Below are 14,958 nucleotides of genomic sequence, written 5' to 3' on the forward strand. Positions count from 1 at the left end.
CCTCTCCTTTGACTGGTGAGATATGTCCTTAACAAATTCTCTTTTGACTCTTCAAGTCAAAATGTAGCCATGGATACTTGCTTGGGCCCCTGCTCTGCCAGTCTTTTAGTTTGTTACGTTGACACCCCTTGTTCCGGCACTATTTCAAACTCTTTCTCTGTCACAACTTCCCGTCCCTGTCCCCTTGTACTTTCATCACTTGGTTCACTCATCCCTTTCCACCTAACCAGTCCCCATCCCCAGTTTTTTCTCTTGCTGGGGGATGTAACATTTGACCTTCCACCTCCTCTCTCACTTCCATCCAGGAAAGCCAGCAGCCCTTCCAGGTAAGACAGAGGTCCACATGCACCTCTTCCAACCTTGTCTTCTGCACTTTGTTACTCTCAATATGGCCTCGGTTACATTGGCAAGATCATGCGTGAGTAGGCGACCATTTTGCCGAACAATTGCGCTTTGTTCACCAGGGCCTGTGGAGCTCCTGGTTGCTAACTACTGTTCCCATACTGACCTTTCTGCCCATGGCCTCCTGAATTGCCAGAGTGAGGCCACACAAAAACTGGAAGAACAGCAACTAATTTTCCATTTTGGTAGCTTACAACCCAACAGTATGAATGTTGAATTCTCCAATTTCAAGTACTAACTTCCCTACACCCCCTCTCTTTCCACTTTTCCCCCGCATCTTGGTGCTCACAGATTTCTCCCACCATCCCAGTCATCTTGCTCGCTTCTCCTCTCTTTTTATGCTCACATTCCATACCTAAAGCCCCACTTCCATGTTATCCCTCCGCTTTCCCCATCCCCTGTCCCTTTCCTCCCAATTCCTACCTTTTGGTTTTACTTTTCACTCCTCCTCTTCTTGCCTCTATGATGCCTTTTTGCTTATTTTCACCTCGCCTTTGTCACTTACTCCATCCATCTGCTAATCATCAACCCCCCATTTGTATCTACATGGCATTTGCCAGACTTTGTCCTGGCCCCACTTCTCTCTCCAAGCTTTCTCCCCCCTATTATATTTGTTTTAAGAAGGCTCCTGACCCGAAACATCGTCTGTCCAGTCCCTCCAAAAATGCTGCCTGATCCATCAATTTCCTCCAGCCCTTTTCTTTTTATTCGACTTTGCTTACACAGCCTTTAAAAGTCTTATTCAACAAATGTTTTGAAGAAGATTCCAATGGAATAGAATCAAATAGTACAGGAGGAGGCTATTCAGCCCATTGAACCTTGCCCTGCTCTCCATTCAGTTCATCCCTTTTCCCCTGATCTTACGCGAACATCCATGCCTCCAATTTGCGACTATCAAGCTTAATGATCAAAATAAAAAGTAGTAGATCAATAATAGGCTTCTACCTCTATGCCGCCTCACAAACCATTCAAAATCTGTTTTTACAAAGAAGCTTTTTCACAATCACAAATATATGCAAGGAAGCAAATGAACAAAGGAAAGAAGTGGTTCTAGATCTTAGTCTAACACTATTCTTTATGCAGTGAGAACAAACACAATATCAGCTCAGTTGAATTGACTTTTTGCACCAGGTAAAACTGGCATTCATCTGGGAGGAACAATAACTGTCACCATCTTTCATGTTTCTGACTCCCTTTATCTTTGCACTATTGCACACAGCTGCACTAAACTTTGCCTGATTATGGTTAAAAAAAAACTCCAAACGGGCTCTGTGGCTAGTAATAGCATCCGGCTACAAGAGAATTCACAATAACTTGTTTTTTTCCCCCCCCCAATCATATTTAGATAAGAGCTTAACAAAATAAATGGCTTTCAACCCCAGCAAGCATGTGGCCAGGAAAAGCGATTCCGTGCAATAAATTTTAAGGAGGGGTAAGCAAACAATCATGAGGATGGGAAGAGACTGAGATTTCAAGAATGCTCTCTGCAGGAGATAATAAAAAAAAGGTTAAACAAAAGTCGGAAATCCTTTCCTTCCTTCCTTGTGCGGGAATTAGTGTAAAGTCGCCTGCATCTGCTGCTCACACAAATCAAACCTCGAAACAGAATAGGAGAATCTGACCTATGTGCTTGGGTGTGGGTTGGTGAGGAGAGGGGAAGTGAGGGAGACAGCGACCAGCCAAGTGGACAAGGACCAGTGAAAAGGATATAAGAAAAAAGATAAGAAGACTCAGTGAACACGCAAGTGGTTCAATGATGGAGAACTATGCTGGGTTGCTTGACACATTAGGGGAACGTTTAGGGTGATAAAGGAACAAAGACCAAAGCTGAAAAAGAAAAGAAAAAAGGGACGACATTGCATTTAAATGTACAAAAAAACATAGTGTGGAGGGAATGGATGGATGTGTTCAGCATTCTGACCTTTGAACACACAGCCTTGAGGTGCTTTTGTGTTGATGTTATCCAGGAGGATATCTAGTTGTAAATTAATACCGATTGTGGTCTGCTAATTTGGAAGGGGAGGATCCAATCACATAGGCATGAACAGAGACCCAATTCTCTTAGTTTGATTATAAATCTGGAGGGATGCTAGTGTTGAATGCCAAGCTGTAGTCAATGAACAACTTGACACACGTGTTCTTATTGTCCAAGTGGTCCAGTGCAGACAGGAGAGCCAGCAAATTCACATCGCCTGTTGATCTGATGTGGCAGTGAGTAAAATTGTAGTGGGTCCAGGTGCAGGTCATGCTAATGCAGGAGTTAATATGTGCCATATAACCAACTTCTCAAAACACTTCATTACCATGGCGTTAGTGCACCAGGTCATTAGTCATTGAGGCATGTCACTGCACTCTTCTTGGGCTCTGGTATTATTGATGTACTTTTAAAGCAGGTGAGAACCTCAGACCTAAGTAATGAGAGGTTGAAGATGTCTGCAGAAACTCCAGCCTGTCCACTGCCACAACAGATCCACAAGGGATATGAATTTGCTGGCTTTCCTCACTGCACAGGACCACTTGGACAATAAGAACACGTATGTCCCTCTGTGATTGTATTCTCGACTTCTTCATTGGCAAATCACAATCGGTACTAATTGGCACCATGACCTCCTCCTTGATAGCATTAACATATAGCACCTCAAGGCCTGTGGTCAGTCCCTTGCCCTATTCTCCCCATTTCCACGACAGTAACCAGATACAGATCCAATGCCAGTTTTAAACACACCAATAATACCACTCCCTCCAACGGGAATTCTATAAAACCCGCTTTCACTGCTCCCCCTCTGTGATTCCTACTGCTCTTCGCTCCTTATCAACCAACATCCTTTTGGCTCCATGTCTCCCTTAATCTCCTTTTATCATCTTTTTGTCTGCTTTTCATCTCTAGCCTTTGTCCACCCACCCACCAATCAATATCCACCTTAACCTGTATCCAACTATCACTGGTCAAACCTCCTCCTTTCCAGCTTTATCTCCCCCACTACAATCAATCTGAAAAAGGGTCCCGACGCGTAACTTCACCTATTCATGTCCTCCAGAGATGCTGCCTGACCTGCTGAGTTACTCCAGCACTTTGTTGTTGGACGAATAATGGGCAATAATGATTTAGAGTACAGGAGGGAGTTTGACAATCTGATTGAATGGAGCAAGAACATCAATCTTGCTTTCAATTTTAGCAAGACCGGGGGTTGATTGTTGACTTCAGGAAGGGAAAGCTTGAGATCCAGTGGAGAGAGTCAACAGCTTCAAGGTCCTGGGAGTACATATCTCTGAAGATCTTTCCTGAGCCCAGCACATTGATGCAACTACGAAGAATATAACCATATAACCATATAACCATATAACAATTACAGCACGGAAACAGGCCATCTCGACCCCTCTAGTCCGTGCCGAACACATAATCTCCCCTAGTCCCATATACCTGCGCTCAGACCATAACCCTCCATTCCTTTCCCATCCATATAACTATCCAATTTATTTTTAAATGATAAAAACGAACCTGCCTCCACCACCTTCACTGGAAGCTCATTCCACACAGCTACCACTCTCTGAGTAAAGAAGTTCCCCCTCATGTTACCCCTAAACTTCAGTCCCTTAATTCTCAAGTCATGTCCCCTTGTTTGAATCTTCCCTACTCTCAGTGGGAAAAGCTTTTCCACGTCAACTCTGTCTATCCCTCTCATCATTTTAAAAACCTCTATCAAGTCCCCCCTTAACCTTCTGCGCTCCAAAGAATAAAGCCCTAACTTGTTCAACCTTTCTCTGTAACTTAGTTGCTGAAACCCAGGCAACATTCTAGTAAATCTCCTCTGTACTCTCTCTATTTTGTTGACATCCTTCCTATAATTAGGCGACCAAAATTGTACACCATACTCCAGAATTGGCCTCACCAATGCCTTGTACAATTTTAACATTACATCCCAACTTCTATACTCAATGCTCTGATTTATAAAGGCCAGCACACCAAAAGCTTTCTTTACCACCCTATCTACATGAATGCTAATCAATATCTCATATTCCTTGGAAGATTGAGGAGATACGATATGCTGATGAATAATCTATCAAACTTCTACAGTTGTACGATAGAGAGCATACTGACAGTTCCATCGTGGCCTAGTTCGGCAATTCAAATGCCCAGGAATGAGGGAGGCTAGCATTGCCTTGTCCATCACAGGTAGTGACCTCCTGAGATTGAGGAGATTTATGGAAGGTGCTACCTCAAAAAGGCAGGCAATATCATCAAAGTAGCCACATCACCTTGGCCATGCTTTCATTTGGAATGGAATGGAATACTTTATTGTCACATGTGATAAGGTACAGTGAAATTCTTTGCTTCCATAACCATGGTATGCAAAAAGTCGCCACATACGATACGATAAAACGTTATTCATCCCCGGAGGGAAATTGGTCTGCCAAACAGTCACAACACACAAGGTACATGAAAACTTAAAATTAAAAGTGAAAACAAAAAGAAAAAGACAAACGACTGTTGGCTGGTGTGCCATGTGCACAGCACCTAAACCGGAACGAACAAACAAACAAACAAACGCAGACTTATCCCCTGGGCTGAGGATTGTAAACTAGAATGCCCCCCACATTGGGTCCCCCTTTGTTAGAAACATAGAAACATAGAAATTAGGTGCAGGAGTAGGCCATTCGGCCCTTCGAGCCTGCACCGCCATTCAATATGATCATGGCTGATCATCCAACTCAGTATCCCGTACCTGCCTTCTCTCCATACCCTCTGATCCCCTTAGCCACAAGGGCCACATCTAACTCCCTCTTAAATATAGCCAATGAACTGGCCTCGACTACCCTCTGTGGCAGGGAGTTCCAGAGATTCACCACTCTCTGTGTGAAAAAAGTTCTTCTCATCTCGGTTTTAAAGGATTTCCCCCTTCCCCCTTATCCCACCATCCCTCATGGCGGTCCCCCCACGCCGGGTCTTCTCCCCCCCTCCTCACATGCTCATAGACCTTTGATCATGGGTCGATCACGATGCCACTCCACCACTGACATCCAAGGCTCCCGTTTCTGTTGAGAGGCGTTGCAAAGTTACAAAGTACCCCCGGGTCAGTTCCCTCTTTGTTCTCACTCCCCCCCCTCCGCCGACGGTCCCCTCCAGCCGGGTCCTCCATTGTTCTTCCTCCGCCTCCCAACGGTGCCCCCAGGCCTGATCCTCCATTATTCTTCCCCTCATGGTGGTTCCCTCGCTACTACCGCAGTAACTATGATCTGGGTCTTTGGTTGCTCTGTGGACTTTGGTTTTGTACTTTTATGATTACCTAGTATTACAGTTATTTATTTATTATATAATTAATTATTATATATTAATCTCTGTGTTATTGTGTTAACAGGCTTGTTAAGCTGCAGCAAGTAAGAGTGTCATTGTTCCATTACTGGTATATATATGACAATTAAACACTTGATTCTTGAAACATGAATCCAGTTATAAGACAATACTAAAAATATGCTAAATTATGAACTTATTAGAAAATGCACGTCAAACTGTCAAATAAGCAGAAGGCAATATAATGCTTGATAATATGCTGCGAACCAGCTATTCGATCAGTAGATCATGTGACATCGTAAATTGCACGAGCAAAGCTCCAGTCATTTAAAAAATTCGTCAGAAGCTAGAGATTGAATTATTTTTTTGAACCTCCATCAAACATTTAGAATTCTTCACATTATAAAGCAATTTTATCCATTATGGGCAAGCTGAGTACAGTACAAACTATTAGGTCAAAATGATGCATTCATTGAGATAATATAATAGCAGTGTGGAGGAGAAAGGCATATGTTAAGTACTGCATACAATATGATTCCAGGTCACATTATGATGCTACCTGCACTTTCCAGCCACACATTGTTGAGAAATATCCCACATTACTTTAAAACACATTATCATGCAGGCACATCTATCACAGAGTGATCACAACATATTCATCCTCAAGAAAATAACCTCTTCCAGTCTGTTTCAATTATATCATTGTTGGTCAGTGTCTTACCCACCTTATCTCTGTGCCATTATATCTTTGCCTCACAAAAAAAAGTTCATCAGCCAAACTCAGCAGCCTGTTTGGGAAACGTGTTCCAGATTTCCACTGATCTTTATGTGAAAAATGCTTCTTGACATCACCCCTGAATGGTCTCTATCGTTATATACCTTTGTTTTGGACTCTAGGCATCAGAAGGAATAGACTGTGGCTGCACAAACAGATCTTTTAAAATGTTTTTAAAATGTAAACATCTTTTGTGAGAGGAGAGCTGTGGATTTCCACTAACCCTCAATGGAAACACTCCTTAAAATAATAAGTAAATATACATTACCAATTCTCGGGGTATGAAGATATCTTCTTGGCGTGCAACCACAAGTGAAACAGTCTCTCCATGTTTAGTGCTGCGCAGCATTCCAACCAGCTCCTCCTGAGTTTTCCCCATGATATCAACACCATTCACCTGGTGAAAAATCAGATCTTTACTTACAATTGCAGTGATAATTACAGGTAAAATGGAAGTGACCCTAATGCACCTTTGCCTTTTAAGCAAAAATAAAATGAACTGAGTAAAAAGTAGCATTTCTCTTTCACTCTCCATGACTTCAGGATTTCCCAAGGTGGTTTACAACCAATGACTTCATTTCCGAAATGTAGTTATCAACATAAGAACTAGGGTGAGCTTTTTAATACATGAACTATCATTATGCAGACTACAAAACTACAGGAGAAAGCTCCATTGAAAGCAAGGAAGGTAATAGGGAAGGTAGACAAAAAAGCTGGAGAAACTCAGCGAGTGAGGCAGCATCTATGGAGCGAAGGAATAGGTGACTTTTCGGGTCGAGACCCTTCTTCAGACTATGTGGGGGTAGGGGGCGGGAAGAAGGAAGGAAGAGGCGGAGACAGTGGGCTGTGGGAGAGCTGGGAAAGGGAGGGGAATGAGGGAGAAAGCAAGGACTACCTGAAATTGGAGGTCAATGTTCATACCGCTGGGGTGTAAAGTACCCCAGCGAAATATGAGGCGCTGCTCCTTTAATTTGTGGTGGGACTCGCTCTGGCCATGGAGGAGGCCCAGGACAGAAAGGTTGGATACGGAATGGGAGGGGGAGTTGAAGTGCTGAGCAACCGGGAGATCGGGTTCGTTAATGCGAACTGAGCGGAGGTGTTGGGCGAAGCGATTGCCAAGCCTACGCTTGGTCTTGGTCTCACCGATGTAGAGCAGTTGACACCTAGAGCAGCGGATGCAATAGATGAGGTTGGAGGAGGTGCAGGGGAACCTCTGCCTCACCTGGAAAGACGGCTTGGGTCCTTGGATGGAGTCGAGGGGGGAGGTAAAGTGACAAGTGTAGCATTTCCTACGGTTGCAGGAGAAAGTGCCAGGGGAGGGGGTGGTTTGGGTGGGAAGGGACGAATTGACCAGGGAGTTGCGGAAGGAACGGTCTCTGCGGAAAGCCGAAAGGGGAGGAGATGGGAAGATGTGGCCAGTGGTGGGATCCCGTTGGAGGTGACGAAAATGTCGGAGGATTATCTGTTGTAATAGGGAAGGATTCTAGTCACAATTAAATTAAATTTTATTACAAGAGAAGTAGGGAGAATCACAGATCTCTATAGGAAGGTAATAGCCTAAATAGCCAGGCTCACTATACCTCTCATTGTTATTTAAAAAAATTAAGCTACTCAATTAAACTACTTAAAAGAAAACCGAAATAATTTGCATCAACAAAACATTGTCTTTGATGCCCATTAAGAACTCTGTTCATTCTGTTCCCTCGTCTGCAATTTCATCCGTATCTCATTAAGTATCTGAAATTGAATCAGACTATATGCCATCACAAAGTCACATATGATCCTGAAATGAGATGCAGATCTCTGTAGTAACCTATTTTTACCTCTATAATTTTGCCCAACTCCACCTTTACTGAAACCTCCATCTACTGCCGAAACTCTAATCAGTGCCCTTGTTATCATTAGATTTGATTATTCCAGCACTCTTCTAGCCAATCTCCCTCATTTAGCTTTTTACAAATTTGCATCCATCCACATATCTGTAGCCACGTCTCAAAAGGCTTCTGGTCAACCATTAACCCTGTGGTGCTGATCTCTATTGGCTTGTAGCTAAACAATACCTCAGTTTTAAACCTGTAGTCTTGCCCCTCACTAACCTGAAAATTAGTTCTGGCCCCAAAATATTGAGATGCATGTTTCGTTGAGATGCATGTTTCAATTTAGTTGTTCCTCCATTATAAACTTAATCTATGAATAAGAATAGCAATTTCATCCCACTTTTCACTTCACTCTTATTTTCCTCCTTTATCAAACTCGTCAAAATCTATCCCCTTGAACAAAATCATCCATCCAAATATGTCTTCATACAGTTGTGTCGGATTTTGTTTGACAAAGCTTGGGATACCTTGCTAGTCCACAATGATCAATCACTTATTCTGAGAATGCTCCCTTGTTGTAGAGGAAACATACTCGTAGCAGCTTTCTCCAAATCTTGTATAATACGGAGAAGTTTAATGTGAGGAAATGTGAGGTCATGCACTTCAGTAATAGGAATCAAAAGGTGGATTATTGTATAAATGAAGAGAGACTGCAGATGTTAAGATGAGAGAGATCTATCACAAAAAGTTAACAATCAAGGCCAACCGATAGCTAAGAAGAGGAATAGCATGTTAGCCTTATTGCAAAGATTAGGAAGGTTTTGTTACAATTGTACGGGGAATGGATGAGGCCACGCTTGGAATACCAGGCAAGGTTTGGGTCCCCTAAAAAAAAGATATCATAGCATTGGAGGCAGTCCAAAGGAGATTCACCAGGCTAATTCCTGGGATGAAAACGTTATCCGATCATGAGGCTAGACAGTTTAGGTCTGGATTGCTTGGAATTTAGAAGAATGAAGGGTGAACTTTTACAACCATATAAGATTTTAAGAGGGTTTAACAGGGTAGAAAATCTCATGAAGATATTCTCGAGTGGGAGAGTCACAAACAAGGAGGATTTGCTATAAAATAAGGGGCCAGTCAGTTAAAACTGAGATGCGTAGACATTTCTTCTCATGGGGTGGTGATTCTCATGAATTCGACATCCTGGGGGTGGTAGAGGACAGATCATTAAATATATTTAAGGTGGAGAAAATTAAATATTTGCAAAATTGAGAGTTATGGTGAAATGGCACAGAAGAGCTTGAGGTCAGCGTAGATCATCCGTGATCATGTTGAATGGCAAGGCTGGCTGGAGGAGCCCGGTGGCCTACTTCTGTTCCTGTTTTCGTGTGTACTCTTGTGTCTCAATGAAATCACATCTTGTTCATATCAACTTCAGTGGGTTTAGGACATTCTTTACCACTGGATTCCAGAGTGAGTTGGGTCTGAACTTTCACTGCACTAACTCCAGAGCAAGTATATTTTCCTTTAATTACAGAGATCAAAACTGCACACAGTACTCAAAATCAAGTCTCTTCTAAGATCAGCAGGATCTCAATAAGACTTTCTTCTGGATTCTAGTTCCCCAAAATAACGGCTGCATCTATTTGCATACAAAACTGTTTGCAGCACCTGCTAATTATTTTTCTGCATCTCATGAACAAGCATGTCAGCATGCATCGTCTCTAAGTTTCTCAACATTTAAGAAATCCTTCGTTATCTTATTCTTCCTGTCAACGTGCATAACCTGACAATTTCCAATCTTCTACTTTCATTCACCTTCTTATCCACTGGTGTAATTTATTTTTTTCCTCTTGCAAATCTCCTCTCAAATCGCCTTGCTCTAGCTTCTTATGATATAGTCTATCCTGGTTATTATGGACCTCCTAATAACAAATTTTGGTTATAGTGGACTGAGGCATCCGTCCGTGATGGCAGTTGGCGGGCGATGCACAGCGCAGCATTAGGTAGAGGGAAGGCAGCGGTGGGGAGACAGCAAGCAGAAAAACAGCCTTGAAGCACGATGCATTGGGCATGGGTTTGCAGCGGCTGCAACAAAGCGAGGTTATATTGTTATTGTTATTGTATTTTTTAATGACCACACAGCCAGGCTGGTGGAATTTGTTCTCAGTACAGCTCGATACAGGTTCCAACATTTCATCAAACATTGCATCCCGGGGTGCAGTGCATGCCACTGCACCTATGTCGCCCTGGCAACACATGCCTCGGTAGCCTGGTAATAGTGCGAGGCTCCCGTTGCGCTGCCCCCCACTTCTGCCAGGTTACTCAATGAGCTGATGCCACACGGTGCGCTTCTGGTTGTGGGAGCAGAGAGAGAGAGCAGCATGAAAGCAACCTGAGGACTGGGCAGGTGCTGGCGCACTGCGTGTGGCTCCACTGTTCCCCGGCCTACAAATTCCCCCTGATTTAAATTCCCCCTCCACCCAGCATTGCGCTTCTTCACACAGAGAGTTGTGAGTCTGTGGAATTCTCTGCCTCAGAGGGCGGTGGAGGCCGGTTCTCTGGATACTTTTAAGAGAGAGCTAGATAGGGCTCTTAAAGACAGCGGAGCCAGGGGACATGGGGAGAAGGCAGGAACGGGGTACTGATTGGGGATGATCACCCATGATCACATTGGATGGCGGTGCTGGCTCGAAGAGCTGAATGACCTACTCCTGCACCTATTGTCTATTCCCTCCCAGCCTTCGGTTAAGCTGGTTAATAGTTACCCCCCTTACTCGGTTATCCCCCTTTCTGGACAATCGGCAATAACAGACAGCATTCCCGGAACAGGTCATTGTTAGCTATTTGTTGGGTGAGAATGGGAACCTGGTGCGACTTGGGTGGGGGAGGGATGGAGAGAGAGGGAGTACAGGGGTTACTTGAAGTTAGAGAAATCAATATTCATACCTCCGAGTTGTAAGCTGCCCAAGCAAAATATGAGATACTGGTATGTCTGAAGAAAGGTCCTGACCCCAGACATCACATATCCATTCTATCCAGTGATGCTGCCTGAATCAAACTGAGTTACTTCAGCATTTTGTGTCTACCAGTATATACGGTTCTTTTTTATTACATCACGTCCAGGCACTTTCTCGCCTTTTTTGGGCAGTAAATGTAACATTATGGAGCCTCAATTAGAGCTTCCATCATGGCCTGGATTAAATTGCACGTCACTCTTTTCTAAAAGACTGACCTTAACTCTGTTAAAAATGGAGCAGTTTACTTCCAGTGCTGACACATTGATGACAGTCATAAACACAATCAATCTACCCTTGATGATACAAGATAATTACAAGTTTATCGAGGTGACAAATTTAATCCACATTTTGACCTTTTCATCAATCCTTTTCTTGCAATGAAGGATGCCCAGGAAAGCAAGGTCAGCATGGGAATGCGATGGGGAGCTAAAATGGTCAGCAACCGGGAGAGCCTTTCTGTCCTGGGCCTCCTCCATTGCCAGAGTGAGGCCATATGCAAACTGAGGGAACAGCACCTCGTATTTCATTTGGGTAGCTTACAACCCAATGGTATAACTATTGAATTCTCCAATTTGAGATAACCTCTAATGTTAATATTGGTTAAATTAAAGACATTACAAAATGGAGGATCCCTGCATTTGTCAGAAGTGCTTAACCCTTGTCAGCTGAACTTTACAGGCTTCGATTGGCATCAGCTAGTCTAGGCTCAGACTGATATGCAGAATGGTAAATGGTCCAGGTGTTCTCCATGTTTCCCTTAAATTGATAACTTATATAATGATTTTGCAAACTGACCTTAAATGCATCATTTCTATTGGGCTGCTGCAAAAGCAGTGTAAAACAATATATATAATGTTGCAAGGTACACAAAAAAGCTGGAGAAACTCAGCGGGTGCAGCAGCATCTATGGAGCGAAGGAAATAGGCAACATTTCGGGCCAAAACCCTTCTTCAGACTGATAGAGGGTGGGGGGGGGCAGCGAGAAGAAAGGAAAAAGGAAGAGGAGGAGCCCGAGGGTTGAGGGGGAACTGAGAAGGAGAGGAGACAGCAAGGGCTACCGGAAATTGGAGAATTCAATGTTTATGCCTCTAGGGTGCAGACTGTCCAAGCGGAATATGAGGTGCGGCTCCTCCAATTTACGGTGGTGCTCACTCTGGCCATGGAAGAGGCCCAGGACAGAGAGGTCGGATTCGGAATGGGAGGGGGAGTTGAAGTGCTGAGCCACCGGGAAGTCAAGTTGGTTAATGTGGACCGAGCGGAGGTATTCGGCGAAACGATCGCCAAGCCTACGCTTGGTCTCACCAATGTAGATCAGCTGACATCTAGAGCAGCGGATGCAATAGATGAGGTTGGAGGAGATGCAGCTGAACCTCTGTCGCACCTGGAACGACTGCTTGGGTCCTTGAATGGAGTCGAGGGGGGAGGTAAAGCGACAAGTGTAGCATCTCTTGCGGTTGCAAGGGAAAGTGCCCGGGGAGGGGGTGGTGCGGGTGGGAAGGGAAGAATTGACAAAGGAGTTACGGAGATAGCGGTCTTTGCGGAAAGCAGACAGTGGGGGAGATGGGAAGATGTGGCGAGTGGTGGGGTCACGTTGGAGGTGGCGAAAATGACGGAGGACTATTTGTTGTATGTGACGGCTAGTGGGGTGAAAGGTGAGGACTAGGGGGACTCTGCCCTTGTTACGAGTGGGGGGACGGGGAGAGAGAGCAGTGTTACGGGGTACGGAAGAGACCCTGGTGCGAGCCTCATCTATAGTAGGGGAGGGGAACCCCCGTTCCCTGAAGAATGAGGACATTTCCGAAACGAGCAATTATCACTAACAACCCCTCCCCCCCCCCCCCTCCCCCACAATATCCCCCTCCCCTCCCCTGTTCCCCGCCTAGACTGGCACCTTTTTCTCCCCCCCGCCCCCCTCTCCCGACATTCCTTCGTCTGGCTTCACAATTCGCAACTTTTCACTACTTTGGTCTCACACCTTTTTGTTTCATATCGGGCCTTTACCCAACCATCCGCATATCAACTCTCCCCCCTTGCCTGTGTTCATCTACTAATACCTGCCACACTTTGCTCTGCCTCTCCTCTCTTCTAATTTTATCCGCTCTCTACATCTGAAGAATGGTCCCAACTCAAAACATCACCTATCCACGTTCTTGGTTTTTGATTTCTTGGTCCTCCAAAATATTCCAAATGGAATTTAAACTGGAGGTGGTACCCCATCTTCCCCCTCCCCCACACCTCTCTCCCCCTCCCCCCTCCCCTCTCTCCCCCTCCCCATCCCTCTCTCCTCCCCTTCTCCCTCTCCCTCTCCTCACCCCCCTCCCTCTCCTCCCCTTCTCCTCCCACCCCATCCCTCTCTCCCCCACCCCCCTTCCCCCTCTCTCCCACCCCCCTCCATCTCTCCCTCCGCCCCCTTCCCACTACCCCTCTGTCCCTCTTCCACCATGCCTCCTACCCCTCCATCCCCACTCTTCCACTTCTCTCCCATTTACCCCACCCCTCTCCCTCTCCCACCTCTCTCTCTCCTCCACCCTTCCCCCTCCCTCCCCTCACCCCTTCTCCTACCCCTCTGTCCCTCTTCCACCATTCCCCCTACCCATCTACCCCTCCCTCCCTACCCACTCTTCCACTTCTCTCCCCCCCTCCCCCTCCCACTCTCCCTCCCCACTCTCTCCCCCCACCCCTCTCCCCCTCCCTCCACACCCTTCCCCCTCCCTCCCCTACCCCATCTCCCTCCTCCCCTCCCTCCCCCTCCCCCACACCTCTCTCCCATCCCTCTCTCCTCCCGTACCCCACCCCTCTCTCTTCCCCCTCTCCCTCTACCTCTCCCTGCCTGCAGTCATACACAATAATAATAAATAACAAAAAATACAATAAACACAAATTAACATCCACCACAGTGAGTTCACCAAGCACCTCCTCACTGTGATGGAGGCAAAAGTCTTAGTCTCTGTCTCTTCCCTCCTTGCTCTCCCTCTGCGCTGAGGCGATCCAGGCCGAAGATGCCGCCCTCCAGTCCAGTGGACCTCCGAAGTGATGTCGCTGCCGCCTCAGCTCCGATTCGGGCCGCTGCCGAAAGCTGGAACGCCGCCTCAGCGAGTCGGGCCGCTGCTGCCTCAGCTCCGAGTCCCGCTGCCTCAGCTCCGAGTTCCTCAGCCTCAGCTCCGAGTCGGGCCACTGCCGGAACGCAACCTCAGCTCCGAGTCCCGCCGCCTCAGCTCCGAGTCCCGTCGCCTCAACTCCGAGTCCCGCAGCCTCAGCTCCGAGTCCCGCCGCCTCAGCTCCGAGTCCCGTCGCCTCAACTCCGAGTCCCACAGCCTCAGCTCCGAGTCGGGCCGCCGCCGCCTCAGCCCCGAAGTCGGCCAGCCCCGCATTGTAAGTCCTGGCTGGCTCTGTCTCCGGAGCCTCGAGGTCAGTCGCAGTTGGAGACCGCCAGCTCCGCCATTAGGCCTCAGCGCAGACGGAGGCAGGGAAGGGGGATACGACAAGAAAAAGTCGCATTCCCCCGAAGGAAGAGACAAAAAACATGTTTCACCCCCCCCCCACACATAACACAGCCTAATAAACTAAAACTAAAAATTTAATTAAAATACAAAAAAAAACAACAACAAAAGTAAAAACAGACGGACTGCAGGCAAGCCGCAGCTGTTCAAC

At 46.0% G+C, this 14,958-nt stretch overlaps 1 protein-coding gene across 2 annotated transcripts in view; it reads right to left on the bottom strand.

The window, feature by feature from the left end:
* The window catches only part of pard3b (par-3 family cell polarity regulator beta), a 1,048,449-nt gene that overhangs the window by 513,325 nt on the left and 520,166 nt on the right, over positions 1–14,958 (bottom strand). For both annotated transcript variants that reach the window (XM_033024356.1, XM_033024355.1), the window contains exon 10: positions 6,736–6,864. In XM_033024356.1, coding sequence (XP_032880247.1) covers positions 6,736–6,864 — 129 coding nt within the window. The remainder of the gene's footprint in view (positions 1–6,735; positions 6,865–14,958) is intronic.

This window comes from Amblyraja radiata, chromosome 7 (genome assembly GCF_010909765.2).
Source record: "Amblyraja radiata isolate CabotCenter1 chromosome 7, sAmbRad1.1.pri, whole genome shotgun sequence".
Taxonomy (NCBI): domain Eukaryota; kingdom Metazoa; phylum Chordata; class Chondrichthyes; order Rajiformes; family Rajidae; genus Amblyraja; species Amblyraja radiata.